Source organism: Euwallacea similis, chromosome 1, assembly GCF_039881205.1.
Source record: "Euwallacea similis isolate ESF13 chromosome 1, ESF131.1, whole genome shotgun sequence".
NCBI lineage: Eukaryota > Metazoa > Arthropoda > Insecta > Coleoptera > Curculionidae > Euwallacea > Euwallacea similis.
The window spans coordinates 2,092,591-2,110,280 of NC_089609.1; the positions used below are offsets into that span (position 1 = coordinate 2,092,591).

The window sequence follows — 17,690 nt, forward strand, 5'->3', positions numbered from 1 at the left end:
CAAATTTTGGCTTCATTTAAAGCGGGGTTCTCTGTCTGAGTCTCTCTTAAGTCATCGAAACTGAATCAGTAGCTATGCAATTTTACCCGGAAATAAATAAGTCAATATTTAGGTTTCAAGATTTGAAGTTTTTGGAAGTCCCTGTCAGCCATTTTTCCCCAGAAAATCTTTTTTCTTCAATCTGGATATAATTTTGTCTTTAGTTTCCCTACAGAAATAGTCACACCTTCTCTTTGTATGGTGCAATGGAGGGTTCTCCCTTACTTCCTTCCTGATAACCATTTAAAACGGTCTTTACATCAGTTTCAGTCGAGGCTTCTAGCAGGTGCCTTTTCTAGGCCTAACCCGAACTAACCTGAATAGAACCTGAAATCTATTATTATTGCGGTTCTCGCCCCAGTTAAAACCAAATGCAATCCGCGATTTCCTTTTAACCGCGAAAAGCCGTAAATGGTTCCCATATTTGGGTTCAACACGATTAGTTATATTGCATTACATATCTGGCGAAGTAAGACATGTAATCTTTCGGACAAGACCCGTGGACAAATAGACCAGCTCCTGGCTCCGCCGGCGCATTCACCATCTATAAGGTGGAGGGTGTGGGGCCATGTTAAGGGATTTTATGAGCTGTATTAGCTATGATAATATGGGGCATCGTTATGAGCTAATTAAAGCGTTGTTGACGTATTGGGTAGCTAAAAAGTGGAGATTTTTCTCGAGTACTCTTTCGTTCAGATCACCGCATTAAAGAACATCGTAATATAGGGGCTGCAGGAACTTGAGATTTCGTAATTTTACAGTGCATTTTTGTACAGCATTAAGCAAAAATTTGGCTAAATTTTAGCCTACGCAGCTAAATCTAGAGGAACGGCCCTTCGGTTCCGTTTCGGATTGTGAATTTATGCTAACCGGTCTCGGGGATACTCCGGTTCGAAAATTATGAAAAATCAATTTTTTTTGTTGGCAATTCAGTTTAATGCACCTGTTGTGCATTATTAAATAATAATGATTAAGTCCATTGCCACATGTCGCTTCGTGCTTATGTTATAAACTTCCGTGCTAGTCAACTTAATCTCAAAGAACTTCATCAAACTTATGTAGATTGTTTGGTTTTTTATGCGGAACTCATTAACCAAATGTCGAGGACGTTGGGATATGTCGAGATTGAAGCAAATATTGTATAATACAAAATAAACGACAAAATTCCCCCCAAATAAACGTATCATACGCGATTTCCGATGTCCTCCCAAAGGAGAAATTGCCGAATTCCACGTTTTAGCACAACAATAATTTTGTTTAAATTAGGCTGATCCGTAACGTGATCAATTTTACCAGGAACTATAGTTTAATTTTCGCAACAAATGGCCACTTGTCAGCAAATAATATATTACATAAACGGTAGTAACGAAAAAAATCGTGTGGCGTGGATTAAACGCATTTTTTCCAGCCTTAAAAGACATTTTTACTGGTTGTGTTCATTCACAGTTAAGTACGTTTTTTTCAGTTGAAATCAGTTGAATAACTGGGCAATAATAACACGCACATAGCTCATTATTTACCTAGGGGGATAATGGGCCGCTATGTCATCACCCTTACTGGGGGAAAAATCATATGTACTCCGCGGTTGTAGAAATTATCCGACATTATAACATAATGTAACCCCATCTCCGTGGGTAATATACTATTTATTTCATTCTATAACATATTAACTCCACTATTTTATTGACAGTAAAACGTCACTGTCAAAAGATACAACATTTATTGAAACGAATTTCGATCCTGCGCAACAACATCAACAGTGTGATTGTTAACAATGCGTTGCACGATACTGCTTTCATCCAAACCTAAATTTCAATGTGCTTCGCCAGTTCAATTGGGCGAATCTCCTCCCTACGCACCTGCGACACAATAGAACCTCATGATTGTGATCTTGGGGCTGCCAGATACATCGGTCATCACTATTTGGAAGTGTTATCTCTAGACTGCGTCTTTAGAGGCCCTGAATTTTTTTAATAAACCGTTTTAATGGAATTGCTTAAGCCAATATTTGACGTTATTCCATATGCGATTTGCTGTACTGTTTAAATAAAGAAAATCACGTTCTTGGAGGAATTTTATTTGCATTTCATGTACATTGTCGAGTAATAACGTCGAATATAAATGTTGAGGTATTTTTCGACTTACTCGGAAAATATGTAATCAGCCTAGAGCATTTAAGTAAGTTCTATTATTCCTGATCGTTCTTTGATAATCATCAACAACTAAGGTTAATGAGGATATTTATTGGTTATGGAAAAACTAATTAATCGAAAATCTGATTTGGAACAATTTTTCTGTACAAACTCGTTGGTCTACCTTGTTTTTGCCAGTTTGAACAATTCCTGGGCAGATACGTATGGTTTTATCGACAGATTTAGAAGAATTGGACGTAGTAAACAATTTCCGACATTGAAATAAAAGTAAGGCAACTGGTCGTTCGGAACGCCGCCATGTATTAGTGTCCCTAATATGTGGTTCTGTCGTCAGAGGTGCCTCACGAGTTGGCGAATCGACGTATGTGGGGCTTCAAGGGTCATAGCGCCGCAGCTGCCTGCAATCGCGCCGCCATGGGTTAGTGTCTCTTTCGCTGCAAAAAACAAAATGCTATCTCTAATTGTTGTAAATCGTTGGCTCCATCCTGGTCTTTCGCTCCAGAAAGAAGGATGCTACGCCTCTGGTTTTTGATAGCCAGGGGCGTAACAACTCCGGTATTACTCCCTATTGCAAGGGGCAATTTTGAGGTAGCTACATTTAAAGCTAAGGTAGAGGCAAATTTCCAAAAAAAAAAAAAATCTCACGCTCGTGTCCCATATTTGTGTGTACCGAAAGCTAATTATCTACCGAAGAGCTACAGCGGTGAAAATCAAAGCGTTGACCTTAGCGAATGATATAAGTGAATTAAACATCAATATTCTATTCATTTCCTTGGTGTAGTGCGTACTGCTAAGTAGGTACCACAGTACTCACCCGCCAATAATAATCACCCATAGCGCCGAATTTGAAAAAAAGCTATTGCGAATTTTGCCCAAGTGACTGTATAGCTGTTGATCCGTGAAATTTATTATTATTCAAAGTAATTTCGCAGGTTTTCGGCAATACCCAATGCAGTTTTTGGGTTATGAAGAAAGTGTTAAGTGAAATTCTATAGAGTGATCTATTTCGTTGTGTACTGAGTTAGCGGACAGTGGCTGTGATAACATGTTGCAAGGATGGAGGCTTGCTGTATCAAAATGTAAGTATTTTGGAAATTGGAATGTTTAGTTAACAAAATTGTCCTTTTTTGGACTGTAAATTTTAAGTTTTTTTTAGAGCGTTTTTTGAGGGAAAATTTCGCTGAAAACAGCGGTCAAATTTCTCTCGAAAAGCTAAATATCTAAAATGTTTCCTATGTTTTTTAGCAACATTGAAACAACATTTAGAACGAATAATCTTACTCATTCTAGATTTCTAGAACGAATGACCTTATTCGTTCTAGAAATGGAAAAAAATATATCGCAAAAAATGGAAAATGTTAAACGAAGTTAACACAGTAACACATTTCCGGGCCTGGGACATTCTGCACAATTTTCCTATCCAAAAAAAAATCCTATAGAAACCCGCCGACTTGATCAATAAAAAATGACCACAATATCTTCGGTTTTCTTATGCAATACCATCGACAAAACCGTAATAATTATTGCTAATAATGTCAACTAGGACTCAATAGCTGAACAGAGGTGTAGCGACAATACTTTATGGGGAAGCGAATATGAGCTAAGGTGCGTTTAGAACGGGGGGGGGGGGGGGGTTCAGAAACGGGTTCCTTTGATAATAAAATCGAAAATCGATGGTTCGCTTTACTTTTATTGCGTAAACACTAATAAATTATATTAACAAAAATTGCAGGAAATGTAACTACCCCGGCGAGTTGCTGCTAGTGAGCTATCGAGGGACTTTACAAGGTTTTTTTCGCAAAACTTAAATTTCTTCTCAACTTCTTTAGGTTTTCTTAAGCAGGTACATCGGGAATTTAGCTTCCTGTAAAAATTGAAATAAGCCATCAGGAGTCACACAAATGAAGACGTTCAATTCATGTTCTCTCTTATGTGACTAGGCATCTCCACCGCCTGTTTAGTGACCATTTATCCTTAATTTTTCTGCAAATTTTCCTGAACCAAAGATACCGCGGTAACAACCAACCCAGTGGTGTTAAACAAAACTCACCAGTGCGTGAAGTAGTCTTGAACTTCAATGACATCAACGATCCTTCGAGGATGACTGACTATACGAGGCCTCAGATAGTTCATTGGGAAACTGTGTACAGTTTCTTATCCCATTTAAACGATTAACTGTAATACCAGGAGAAAGATTAAAACAGCTTTAATTACAATTATTATAATGTCAGTAATTGATCATGGAAGGACAGTCACTGTATCAATTTTTATAATATTGTTACGTACTGCTATTTTACACTGCAAAAGACTGGCATTAGTAGGTTACTGCCTGTGTTCAACATTTTCTAATTAAATATTCATCGGCTTAATTAGTTCCTAGTTTAAATTAGAATGGATTAATCCGATTTATCCACTTCCGAAGTACCGAAGTGACGCACTTTGACCATCGTCTTGACTTTCATTGTTTCGCTGTTCAGTTTTCACTATTCAGAGAATTGAAATATTTTGGCGAATTCCCGTTAATAAAAGGCAAATGCACGTTAACAACAGGCGAATTCGCGTTAATAACAAGCGAATTCGCGTTAATAACAGGCGAATTCGCGTTAATAACAGGCGAATTCGCGTTAATAACAGGCGAGTTCACGTTAATAAAAGGCAGATTGTCAGCTAAACAATTTCCATTAACTATCCAAGCATTGGTGCAACCACAAGAGCATTTTTCAAACCTGACCTATCACCTAAAATTATCAATTCGTCAGGTACGATAACCTCTGGTGCAATGATCATAGCAAAATCCACGCATCGCTCACTGAACGGCGTGAAAATCAATTTAAACTGTGGGAATCCCCATCGCCCTTAACCTTCAAGCCGTGAAGATTCTTTGTAAGATTTTTTGGGTGATAGCCATGGGGTGAATTTACTATCGGCCAGATGAGCAAAAACCGTTCATGGTGTAATCATCCATGGCGTGTGTGAATCAGTGTTTGGAGAGGTTAATTTCATTCGAAACGCCTCGAATCGACCACACTTGATTGAGCGTTCCATTGGTATGGTTAAGTGGACGTTGGTAATTCTCTGGAACGCTGACTATCAGAATATAAAAAGCGACTGTATGATATTCTCTAAACTATTTCTCAAGGAATGCATATGCCTTCTATCTCTCCCTGGAAGAAACTTAATAGTCTTCTTACTTTCAGTGTTCCTAATTCCCCAAAGGTACATCCTAGGCATCATGGGGTTCTTGGCTGTAGTAAACGCCTATACCATGAGGGTGGTTCTTTCGGTAGCCATAACCGAAATGACCGCTAACATCATTCACAACGAAACCCTCGATACTCACTCTTGTTTGGATGATTGGCAGGAAAACTCGACAACGCTTCACGCTGTTGTAAGTAAATAGAATATTACATAACGAGTACGAAATAGCACCATTTTCCTCCCTATTGCGCATGCAGCAGCGGGTGCGGTAACTCACACGAGTAGCAACTGGATTACTGTGATTGTCGCATCCAGTATTTCCTAATTAAAATGCGGTAAAATTGGAAAAATGATTAAAATTAACGCAACGAACGCAATCCGTAAGAGCCACCATCAACGGTATAAACGTAGTCAATGCCCTATAAACAGACCTGTGCGCTATATGGGTGGTTGACTGCGTTTCTTCCGGAATATTTCTGATCACACATGCTTCGTTATCGAAGCACAGGGTGTTCGAAATTTGACGGTACAGTTTTCTTGTATTCCAGAAATCCGCAAATGTGTATCCTTGGACGAGCAAACAACAGGGATTAATCCTTAGTTCTTTTTACTGGGGATACGTAATTACTCATATACCAGGAGGAATGATCGCAGAAAGATTCGGCGGGAAATACTCATTAGGACTAGGAATGCTTTGTACTGCCATTTTCACTTTTCTCACTCCTTTTGTGATATATGCCACAGGAGGTAGCTGGGTGTCGGTAGTAGTCGTGAGAGTTCTGGAGGGTCTTGGCGAGGTAAGTCAGCAGTAGTGATTTCGATGATGAAGGGGGGTGAGTAAACGACTAGTGAGGTCAAGTTAGAGGTCTAATTACCAAATGTAGATTTATGAATATTTGGGTACTACTTTGTGTATTTTAGGGTACTACCTTCCCTGCCTTGACAACGCTTCTGGCCAACTGGGTCCCATTGAAGGAGAGGTCTAAAATTGGCACTTTGGTATATGCAGGCAGTCAAATCGGTGGGTAATCGTCACTAGTTTGTAACCTTTGGATAAAGTACCATGTATTTGCATCAGGTACTGTTGTCGGCAACTCCGTTAGTGGGGCCTTAATCGGGGCCACCAACGACTGGGCAATTGCTTTCTACTTTTTCGGAGCAATGGGAATCTTGTGGTTCATCATATGGACTCTTCTATGCTATCCAGACCCTAAATCTCACCCTTTCATCAGCGACAAAGAAAAAACCTATTTGAGCAAGCACATCTGTAGGACGTTGCCAGAGCAACATTACTCCAGATAATGAAATTCTTTTTCTTTTATAGCAAATCTCTCCAATAAAGAGAAGGTAGTACCATGGAAATCTATTCTTTCCTCTCCGGCCATATGGGCCTTGGTTATAGCCCAAATAGGGCACGATTGGGGGTTCTTCACCATGGTTACAGACCTGCCCAAATACATGAAAGACGTCCTCCACTTCAACGTTAAACAAAACGGTATCTGGTCCTCAGTTCCTTATATCTTGATGTGGGTGGTATCTATGAGTTCCGGCTGGCTCTGCGACTGGATAATTCACAAGGGGCACATGAAGATATGTCATGCCAGGAAGTTCTTCACCACTTTAGGTTCACAGCTCCAGCTGCTTAAATTTCTGAAAATACTAAACCCTCTTTTTAGCTTCAATGGGTCCAGCAATCTTCATAGTCATAGCATCCTATGTAGGCTGCAACAGGATGCTTACGGTAGGGATGTTCACTATTGCAATGGGCTTCATGGGCACATTTTACTGTGGAATGAAGGTGAATGCCCTGGATTTAAGCCCTAATTACGCAGGCACTATTATGGCGATTGTGAACGGAATAGGTGGGCTGACAGGGATCATCGTGCCTTACTTGGTTGGGGTTTTAACTGAGAACGTAAGAAGTTCCTTGAGTAGTTTAACGGGGTTGTAAGGCGGGGAGTTTTAGCATTCTCAAGCTGAATGGAGAGTGGTGTTCTGGATCGCTTTTGGGGTGTTCCTGATAACCAACACAATCTTTGTTATATTTGGAAGTGGGAAAGTGCAATCGTGGAACACGAACGAGGGGAAAGAAAAGCCTTTGGAGTCGGCTTATGTGATGAATGCTGCCAACATGACTGTGACGGAGAAGAGCAAATGCTAATTGGCTCACTGTGTATCGCTGCGGAAAGGCGATTCCAAATCAGTATTAGATATAAATCATTATTGGGTTGTTTTCAGAGGTGCCTAACGTGTATTGGGATTTGTATAAAGCCCTTGTATTAACTTATTCCTCGTATTATTCCTACTGGTCCTTGGATAAGAGGTCTGTTGTGTTATATGTTAAGTTTACGTGTTTATACGTATTTAATATTTGAATAAATTTTTTTACGAAACATCTGTAGTTTTTGCGTTTTCGCAATCATAATCCTATGCCAGTTCGTTAGGTAGCGGTTTCGAGCCATTTGGCCCTCGTCAGACGGTCGCAGTATCTTTGCGCAAGGCGTTGTTGAGAACTGGGCAAACAGAAACTACTTGTCTACAGTCGATGAGTATCGAGTAGCACAAAACCGGTAGAGGCCTGGCTTGGGATTCTGTGTCCACCGCATTGTGGTCAAGATGAGAGTAATCAAGTTAATCATCGGGGTTAGTGGAAATTCGTTGATCGCATGTATTTACCCCGAAAAATAACCGGGAAGAAGCAGAGCAGTTCGGTGCCAGTGGAGGTGTTAGCCCTCAGGGCAGTCATTTCTGTTTGGCCCATTCTCACCTAGTATCATACCTCGAAAGAACTCAGCTTTTTAAAATCAACAATGGGGCTTTTGGGGAGCGAAAGCTCCCGCCTGGCATGATGTCAAAATGACATCACTACTTATTCAAGCAGCCAATTCTATCAGCGTGCATACGTCATTTTGACGTCACGTCTCTTCCAACTTCGAACGCCGATATCTCGAGAACGCGTGGAGCAATTGCCTTAGAAGATACCTCAAATGGATCGTCGTGATGCGCTCTAAAGTCCCAAACTTGTCAACCTACCTTGAAGTTCTATGTAACGTATTGTTATGAGGTGAGCGAGGGACATTAATAGCGAGGCTGTTCTTTTATGAGGGTGATAGACGCAGGCGCTCGCGCATTTCCCATATTTTCTTCCTAAATTGTTATTTAAAAATTCATCGCTCTGCTTCGTGCAATTTACAGATTATCGACTTCTCGGTCTTGCTACAATGTCATTGCAGGAATCTTGTAACTGTAACTGTAGGTCATGATGAAACCGAAGCAAATTTTAAATCAGTGACCTTCATCATCCATCATTCTCTACATAATTCCCAGCTGGCAGGCTGAAAAAATACCATAAAAAATTGTTTATCGATAATTGCCAATAATTTTGCAGGAGTTCACAAAACAGACTTAGACTTGGGAAAATTAGCCGATATTACAGGAGTTTTTGCATCTCCGAAAGCGCAATCGATCAATGTTTACGCGATCCTAGAATTAACGTTATTTGTACGCGAAACTAATTGAACACTCTGTATAACCTTTGTGCAGGACCGATCGCAACGAAATTGTTGCCCTAATGGCCGAGGAACCAGTATATTTCCGGCTTTTTGCGATGAACAACGTAAATATCAACTGCACCATTTGATTTTCTTCATTGTGCATTTGGGACCATGTTCGGCTTGACAAGCAATTTGCACCAGTGTTGCTATCAGTCGGGTTTCCCCATCTTATTCTTGTAATTCTGAACCGTTTCGAATCAATTGGGTGTTTGTCCTTCGATTGGTACACAGAAAAACGTCGCTTACGTGACAAAAGGAATATAAAAGCGTTGAAAACGGCAAAATTTAAATGTACCTCGGACATAAACTCTAGTATAAAGCGATACCTGGGTACGTGATTTGCGACTCGAGATTTAAAATTCAATAGTAAGAAGTATAGACTTGTATGGAGTATAGGCCGTAATACATACTATAGTATATGCAACAGTATGGGGTGTAGTATATACTGTAGTATGGTAGTATAGGCTGAACTAGTTTTTTCCAAAGCAATTAAGGCGTAAAAGACAAGCCACACGATGTATTTTTACTATTAAAAAACCCGTGATTGTGCACGTAACTGCGGTTCTCCTCTTAAACAATTTTTTCGTAACGGATGAGGTAAATACGTTTAAGCACTAATCCATCAGGGGGCTTTTATGTGTTGTTGCTGTTTTGCTCGACCCCCGGGTGTAGGATTGGCGCTGGGTAAACCCAAGGAATGCCCACCAATAAAATCCCCCATCCTTCCCGCTCTCCACCGTGTTACAATTCTGGGACCATCCTCAAGCGTTTGTCCAAGGGAGGGGTCTCTATATTTTTCTGCTTCTCTGCTGCTGGTTGAGAATCCACTCTTCCTCCTTCATCTTCGTCACTGCCTTCAGGGACCCTCCTCCCTCTTCTAATTACCACCCAGCGTTTTTCTGATTGAAATAAGAACTTCGCGCAGGTTTTATTTATTAAACACCTTCATGCAAGCGTTACTCGCTTCTTTTCTCAGACCGGCAAATTTGTGGCATCCGAATATCGTGTATTCCTCGATCCTCCTGATTAATCTGAGCTAAACTATTTTTTTTAAGAGGATTAAGAGAATCTGTCTGCCACACAGAATGTATGCGGGCTTGGCGACCTCGTTTGCCCACCTGGTGTCGGTTTTTTTTCTACTAAAAGGAAAATATTTAAAAAACGCCCCCGGCTTGAGGTTCGCCCTGTTGGCTGTGTAGTAGTGTGGGATTCGCTGAGTCCCCTGCCCCCACTAAAAATTTGAGAAATGGAAGAACCCTTCCCCAATCCGAAACTGTCTCTCAGGAGATATATCGCTCAGTGTCGGAGAGATCTTCGTTCCTCCTTCTTTTGCTGGTGTTAGTCTACTGCTATTTTCCTTCTTGACTCTATTTTTGTGGCCTCCGACGGATATGTTTCGTTCGAGAACCAGTGGTTCTCTGGAGATACATGAGATCACCATTCTTTACTTGCGGTCACTTATCCATTTGTTAACCACGCCCCATGTCGCTTTACTTCGGTGATCGGAGGGGAATCGGAAAAACAACGTCGTTCACGGCTACCTCCCTACTGTCGGGTTGGCTTCCATCCAAAATCATCGACCGACTAAACTTCTTCTTCCCTGGTACCACCGTGAGGTATCTGTTAGGATTCCTCATGCCGATTTCTTTCGGTTTCGACTTTTTCCTTCACAATATCTTTTACTACCCAGTTTCTTTGCTGCTTGTTAGCAAAGTTCCGATATTCTTTTCCGTGACCTTCGTCCGCACGTAACATTTGCTTTTCGTCTTTCGTTTCGGAATTGGTCACATTCAGTGCTCCGGAGTGTCGATTTCTCCAACAATTCTTATCTTCAGCTGCTTGGCGATTCTTTTCGAACGTGTGCCAACTACATGTGTTGCTTGAACTAACCCAAACCCGTGGTCGACACGCGATATTTCTCTAGTTACTTTATATTTGAACCTGTAAGAAACCGGAGGGTTTTGATTAAAATTTCACCTTCATTGAAAAAACGTTGGCAGACTCGATTGAGCGAAAACCTATTTCCTATTGTTAATTATTATCGTGTCATTGTTTGTAAAGCTTCATGATACTGATGATTAAGATATTGCTGGCATGTACCAATCACAGAAAATTTTTCTGTGATGGGAAAGTGCTTTGTGACAATGCCTTTTCTAAAAGACATCGAGTTTGAATAGTGCCCCGATGAGAGTGAAATAATACCAAAAAATAAAACAAAATATATTTTTTTCGTTTTTACATATTTTTATTTTTTATTATTTTTATTTTTCTTGTCATTTTTATTCATTTTTATTTCTTTATTTTTTATTTTTCTTATTGCTTTTATTATTTTCAAATTTTATATTTTTGAAAATTTCGAATTTTTTCAATTCTAAAATATGCCTAAGGCAGCAATCCATCAAAAAACAGCCCTGCGCTCCGGCCGCTCCGCTTGTTAGAAGCCCTAAAAATTTTGGAATTGAAAATTGTAAAATGTAGAATATTAGACTCACTGGATCTTAAAAGGCTGTAACACGTCAATGATTTAGAGCCCACTGACTTATAAAGGTCCTCTATGATTAGCAACGTTTTACATTTAAGACCAATAAAACCAGTGGCGTACCTGGCGTCATTTTGAGATATTGAGGCCAGACGATCTAGCTAAAGCTTATAGCTGACCTGAAGGTTAGGCCCCATATTTGAAGTGTATTTCGTTTTGAGCAAATAAATAATTACACAACTTCTGTGGCAAATCTCGTATCTTAGAACAAACAAAAAAATTGGATTTATACGTCCAATTATTGGTGCTTTGGCATTAATCATGTGGTAAGCAATTAATGGTGAAAATACGGGATTTCCAATTATTATTGAACTCAAAACAAGCTTTTGTTCGAAATCACAGTGATTTATTTATTGTATGAAATTGATCTATAACGCATTTTTTGAAGAATATTATAATTTCCAAATGCATGTAATTAATCATTTTATTAGCAATTCACAGAGGTTTTCAAACATAAATTCAGTAAAACTGGTTCATTTTGAATAACTTTAGACAATCAAAAAGTAAAACTTCTGAGTGTGGACCAACAAGAGGACTTCGTCTGAATTCTGGAAGCTCCAGGTTAACACCAGACGTACAATTTCTGAAACGACTGTGGCCATATATCGAGGAGAACATCTGTGGCCACCGAGAAGTCCTCATTTAGACCCATTCGATTTCTTTTTTGTTTTTTTTAATAAATTCTTGGTATACAAATTCGCACAAACGTGCGGCAAATTTTAATTTATGATGTGTTTTCCATTGCGGTAAACTGTTTGGGAACCACACACTGCCTACGCAATTGTAGTTAAAGGTCTGCGATATTTCCAACGAAATAACAAAATATTCCTGCTAACCTGCAATTATTATTCAAATTAAAAAGCAAATATTGATATAAAATTAGTCAATATTGGTACTTTGACGCAGTAGGCACCCCAATAGGTGCAAAATTATTGAGATTCTAACAGGACATTTTTGAAAGTTAATTTATATCGGCACCAATACAATGTGCAAATGATTTAAACCGACAGCGGTTTTCATCGCATTTTAACAAAGCTGTCGACACCGCTGGCGCAAACCGTTCCCGCGAATTCAGAATAATGGCAAATCCCAAAGCTATTGTTAAGTTACTTTGACTTTTCAGAGATAAGAAAACTGTTTAGTTCCGTGCTGAAGACAAGTGAGGCAACACAAAAGCAGCTAAAACTCTTTTTAAAACTATGGGAATTTTTTGTCACCTATTTGCGGACCTTTGGTGACCCTCCGGGTACAGCTGATTTAAACGGTTTTGACTTCTCTTAACTAAGATTTTACTCATTCGCGAAATATGCTAACTGGATGGAGACTTACACTGTCAAAATGTAAGTGATTTTTATTTATGTCGGGTCGGTATTTAGTTAGTGAAAATCAGCCTTAGTTTGAGGAAAAATAATGATAAGAAAATCGTGCGAACTTCAATGATAATTGCTTATTACTGAAGCTCATTTAAGTTTTTCTTATCATTTTTTTTTTCACTTAAATTGCTAAATGCACGCATTTTTAGGTATTTCGCGAATAATATCCCCAACCATTTTCACAAGCAGTGTTATAAAATTCAGAAAAACTGCTCGCATGCAACGTATCTTAATCCGATTTAAACTTTGACGCCTTTCACTCATTTTCGCAATTTTTTTATCTAATAAATAAGTGAGAACAATCGCTCGGGATCTCCCATTTTAAAATACTTTATTTCGGGAGTGGGATTAAACTCCTTACTGTGGCCACTACCAAAAAAAATTCTCGAATGGATATACAAGAGTCAGTTACGAATTTTATACAAGATTTTTTTTAAAAAGATAACATTCATTTAATATTGCCTATTTAATTCATTTATTTTTTGTAATTTTTAATTTTTTTTATTTAAATTTTTTACGTTTTTTTAAAAATTTTTATTTTCTTATTTTTTTATTTTTTTATTATTTTTATTATTTTTATTATTTTTTATTTTCTTATTTTCAGTTTTTTTCACACCTGTTTATTTAGGTATGAAATATAATCTAAAAGCCACGTCGACCGAAAAGAAATTGTTTTCTTCGATTTTGTAAAATTCCGCAAATTATTCCCTGAACTAATAAAGAGCACAAATAAATTTCTGTAACTCGCACATTACAGTCGTTTATGATGTGTGCTTAACCGCTCTATCAATGCACCAGTACCCCGCGCAAAACAACTCGAAAAACCACCAGAACAAATATTTAAACAAATCTAATAATTACGTTCTAAATTCCGCCTGTCATTGAAAAATCAGAATTTTATGATCAACCACAAACCCAAAACAAAGTGGAAAAACTTTAGAAATTATTGAATCAAACTTTCAAATAAATTTATATTGCCTCGTTCTAATCCAAGCAAGGCCAAGGGCAAACAATGAAATGATGAAATTGAATGCTGTTGAATTGTTTATCACTTGTTATAATATTATTTGCATTCCCCCGAACGTTTCGAACCGGCTATGAGAAGCTATGGCAAATTCAAGTAATTGTTTTCACTCTAAGACCAACAATGGGCGCTGAAATGCATTTATGGTTCCGCGAACAACACTTAAGAAATCTAACATAATGACAAGCTTTAATCGGCTGTAGTCCGGCCATCCTGGCGACCTCCATCTGTAGTACCGGGATCGTTCCGAAGAATCGAGCAAATGGGTACTTGACGGGCACGATGGGCGAAACTTGTACTGCCACCCAAGCTAACACTACCTTCATATTCCAATCACTCTTCCAATTTTTTAACGCACGAAAATATCCTTGCAGGTTTCCTGATACCCCAAAGATACATCCTTGGAATCATGGGATTCTTCGCCATAGTCAACGCCTATACCATGAGGGTATCTTTATCTCTGGCTATCACCGAAATGGTCGTTCCGATAAATGCTACGGAATACGATGATCCAGACGCCTGCATTCCAGAATACACCAATAGCTCTAATAGCGCAATAAAAGTAAGCCGGAACTCTACTGGTTTATCCGTCCCAGTTTCTGAGAATTTGCCTAAAGGCGGCTGTACACGGGGTCGGGAAGATGGCCCGTGTGTGGCCTGCTTTAGACGAAATTAAAAAGTTGGCTTTAAAGGTAAAGCATCTAATTTTTTCTAGGACAAAAGCACATTGTATGACTGGGACGAAAAGACCCAAGGTTTAATCCTAAGTTCCTTCTACTGGGGTTACGTAATAACCCACCTTCCAGGGGGAGTTCTAGCGGAGAAGTTCGGAGGAAAGTATTCCTTAGGGTTGGGAATTTTGTCAACTGCCCTGTTTACTTTGATCACCCCGTGGGTTATCATTGGTACTGGTGGCAATTGGAAGGCCCTTGTGGCTCTGAGAGTAATAGAAGGATTTGGTGAGGTAAGGGCATGCACTATTTCCTGGGTTTGCTCGAGGAGAAGAAACCCACAATCGAAATTCCGAGTGCCTAAAATGAGTTTTTTACACCCCCTGTATCACACACCTCATAGTTTTTTTCTATTGTAGGGTACTACTTATCCAGCCCTTACAGCCCTCCTTGCAAAATGGGTCCCACTGAAAGAGCGTGCCACAATAGGGAGCATTGTATATGCAGGAAGTCAATTTGGTATGCGATTTTTCCGCAATTGGTAGACGAATGACACAGAATGTCCAGCAAGATCGCCGGATCTGACATCCCTTGATTTCCTTGTTCTTTGGGTCAATTTCTAATCTGCGATTTATAAGAGATTTCCTGAAAGTATTAATGATCTAAACACCAGAATATCATTGGAATTTAGGCGCATGTCCATTTTAGGTACCTTAAGTCTAACTAAACAGTTTTCATTCCTCTCAATATGTCCGATCCAAGAGATGGCAAGTGAGAGCTAATGTGCGCCAACGCTCATGTTGTAGACTATAAAGAAGACCTTTGAAGCCCTTTCCTGATACATTTTTAAACCTCTTTTAGGTACCATTCTTAGCAACGCAATTAGCGGAGAACTAATAAGGCGCACCCAAGACTGGGCGTCAGTATTCTATTTCTTCGGAGGATTAGGAGTAATTTGGTTCATCTTATGGGTTCTCCTTTGCTACTCGGACCCGGAAAGCCATCCTTTTATTACCGAAAAGGAGAAGGAATATTTACAGAGGGAACTCTGTGAGTACGACTCTTGGTGAGGCTTCAGGTCAGGAATAGCAAAATTTTCTTTTAGCTGGGGTATCAAGCAGCACTCTCCCGATCCCCTGGAAAGCCATTCTGACCTCAGTGCCCATGTGGGCCCTGGTGATTACTCAAGTAGGCCACGACTGGGGCTTCTTCACCATGGTAACAGACCTCCCCAAGTACATGAAAGACGTTCTGAAGTTCAACGTTTCTCAAAACGGAATTTGGTCTTCAGTCCCTTATGTAGTGATGTGGTTCAGTTCCCTGGCCTCAGGATGGTTGTGCGACTTCTTGATCAGGAAAAACATCATGGGACTGACATTTTCCAGGAAATTTTTCACCTCTTTAGGTCCGTTCCCCCGATCGAGTTTTCCATGTCTTATAGAAATTTTGTGCCTGCAGCCTCAATGGGGCCAGCAGTGTTCATCCTGGTGGCCTCGTACGTGGGGTGCGACAGGATGCTTGCAGTATGGATGTTCACCATAGCCATGGGCTTTATGGGTTGCTACTACTGCGGGATGAAAGTGAACGCCCTGGACCTCAGTCCCAATTTTGCAGGCACGTTGATGGCCATAATCAATGGATTAGGGGCGACGAGCGGCATTGTGACTCCATATTTAGCTGGAGCTTTAACTGAAGACGTAAGTAAGAGGGGTTGAACTGTAATTTTGAGAATGAGATGGCATGAGGAGTGGAGATAATCCTGAAAGAGGAAATCATCTTCTAGCACACATTGGTCCAGTGGAGACTGGTGTTCTGGATAACCTTCGGAGTGTTTGCGGTCACTAACTTGGTCTACCTGGTGTTTGGTACTGGGAAAGAGCAGATCTGGAACGATCCAGGATACAAAGTGACTGTGAAAAAGGGTACTAAGGAAGCGGATGCTGAGGTAGTAAATGGGAAGAATAACCTGGAAATGAGTTCGAAGAATTGACAAAATCTTGGTTTATACGCTCCTGAAGTTATTCTTGTAAATATTAGAAAAACTTAGTCAATCTTACTTAATTTTATTCTGCTTTGTTAGTTTTCATTATTATATGATTTAAGCATTATCCGTACAAATTTTTGGTTATTTTATATGGGAATCGCTTCGAGGTATCGGCGCTTTAGGCTTCGAAAAGTGAGAAAGACCAGGTAGTGGGTGCTTCCCCCTTTTGGAAATTCTGAAGTAGAAGCTCGGAAAATCATAAAATTTGCTCGTACGGCAATCTCTTTTCGAAGTCTTTTCACCGTGACTTCGTTAAGCCTCTAGAATTAGCTACATCACCGTACTAACATTATTACCAAGCTAACCCAAACATTCTCCTCCAATAACGTCCACCACGTCTTCTCTCCCTCTGGAACAGAACTAAGTTTTAAAACAAACTTTATTCCCACTTAAACTTCCTTTCTCTCCTTCTATCTTATTTTTTCTCTCTTCTCAAGCCCCAGGTCGCTCCCGGCGCAGGCGCAGACCGAAAAGTTGACCATGTCCATAACCTAAAATTAAAATTTTACCGCAGCGACTTTTTCTGGGTTTTGGTACCGAATGCTTTTGATCACGTGCGTCGAAGACGTTTCACCTCAGCTCTGCAGCCCCTCAGGGGTTTTCAAGGATGATTTTTAACAAATACCTGCAGAGTTGCGTTCGTCAAAATTGCAATTTATAGTAAATAAAGCTTGATAAATCGGTCACGTTGCTGCACATTGATATGGCATTTTTTCCTTTGTTTAGTTATCTTGTTAAGCTACATGTAAGAGGTACTCGATTGGAGCTCGTAAATAATTTATATCTGAGTAATCCGCGCATTAAAGCCGTAAAATCTCTAATCCAGTCATATATAGTTTAAAGATTTCGCAGTGATTTGTGTATGTTTGCCGATTAGTAGATAGATTATTCACGATCCATCATAAATAATTGGCGTTTATAACACAATATCATTTATTGAAATTTTATAGGAATTCGTGGCAATCTTCATTGGAAGTTTATGTCATAGCGAATCAGTTAATTGCAGTGATTTCGATTCAGCGTGATCGAAATTCACTGTTCGGGTTTCGTAGAAAAAATCCGTAGCAATTGCGGAGTTGCGGAGCAACTGCGCAG

General features: G+C 39.6%; 3 protein-coding genes across 7 annotated transcripts in view; all 3 read left to right on the plus strand.

Moving 5' to 3' along the window:
• metl (methyltransferase-like protein) overlaps positions 1 to 11,654 on the plus strand; it is a 57,258-nt gene extending 45,604 nt beyond the window's left edge. For both annotated transcript variants that reach the window (XM_066398807.1, XM_066398799.1), the window contains exon 5: positions 11,645 to 11,654. The gene's annotated coding sequence lies outside the window, so the exon portion shown is untranslated. The remainder of the gene's footprint in view (positions 1 to 11,644) is intronic.
• On the plus strand, positions 2,902 to 7,716 carry LOC136414572 (putative inorganic phosphate cotransporter). Of its 4 annotated transcripts, none has more exons than XM_066398704.1 (8): positions 2,902 to 3,271; positions 5,390 to 5,577; positions 5,939 to 6,187; positions 6,312 to 6,411; positions 6,469 to 6,657; positions 6,715 to 7,014; positions 7,067 to 7,305; positions 7,357 to 7,716. In XM_066398704.1, exons 1-8 carry the CDS (start codon positions 3,238 to 3,240, stop codon positions 7,549 to 7,551), a joined length of 1,494 nt encoding a protein of 497 aa, XP_066254801.1. In that variant the 5' UTR covers positions 2,902 to 3,237; the 3' UTR covers positions 7,552 to 7,716. The 4 variants fall into 4 exon arrangements, with proteins under 4 accessions (XP_066254801.1, XP_066254793.1, XP_066254786.1 ...); XM_066398696.1 differs by having other exon boundaries at positions 2,905 to 3,271; positions 5,390 to 5,580; positions 7,357 to 7,715; XM_066398689.1 differs by lacking the exon at positions 2,902 to 3,271 and having other exon boundaries at positions 4,926 to 5,577.
• Positions 11,655 to 12,364: 710 nt separating the features above from the next.
• On the plus strand, positions 12,365 to 16,624 carry LOC136414605 (putative inorganic phosphate cotransporter). Its single transcript, XM_066398731.1, has 8 exons — positions 12,365 to 12,823; positions 14,255 to 14,442; positions 14,596 to 14,844; positions 14,971 to 15,070; positions 15,413 to 15,601; positions 15,657 to 15,956; positions 16,010 to 16,248; positions 16,335 to 16,624. Exons 1-8 carry the CDS (start codon positions 12,790 to 12,792, stop codon positions 16,539 to 16,541), a joined length of 1,506 nt encoding a protein of 501 aa, XP_066254828.1. The 5' UTR covers positions 12,365 to 12,789; the 3' UTR covers positions 16,542 to 16,624.
• Positions 16,625 to 17,690: the final 1,066 nt, after the last annotated feature.

What these genes read in the sequence shown, in the direction of transcription:
- LOC136414572 (XM_066398681.1), top strand. Translation starts at nt 5,242, where the DNA reads ATGGTTAAGTGGACGTTGGTAATTCTCTGGAACGCTGACTATCAGAAT. An exon ending in CGACAACGCTTCACGCTGTT is followed by an intron (nt 5,581 to 5,938) that starts GTAAGTAAATAG and finishes CTTGTATTCCAG; the next exon opens with AAATCCGCAAATGTGTATCC. An exon ending in TTCTGGAGGGTCTTGGCGAG is followed by an intron (nt 6,188 to 6,311) that starts GTAAGTCAGCAG and finishes TGTGTATTTTAG; the next exon opens with GGTACTACCTTCCCTGCCTT.
- LOC136414605 (XM_066398731.1), top strand. Translation starts at nt 12,790, where the DNA reads ATGCTAACTGGATGGAGACTTACACTGTCAAAAT. An exon ending in GAGACTTACACTGTCAAAAT is followed by an intron (nt 12,824 to 14,254) that starts GTAAGTGATTTT and finishes ATATCCTTGCAG; the next exon opens with GTTTCCTGATACCCCAAAGA. An exon ending in CTGGAGCTTTAACTGAAGAC is followed by an intron (nt 16,249 to 16,334) that starts GTAAGTAAGAGG and finishes ATCATCTTCTAG; the next exon opens with CACACATTGGTCCAGTGGAG.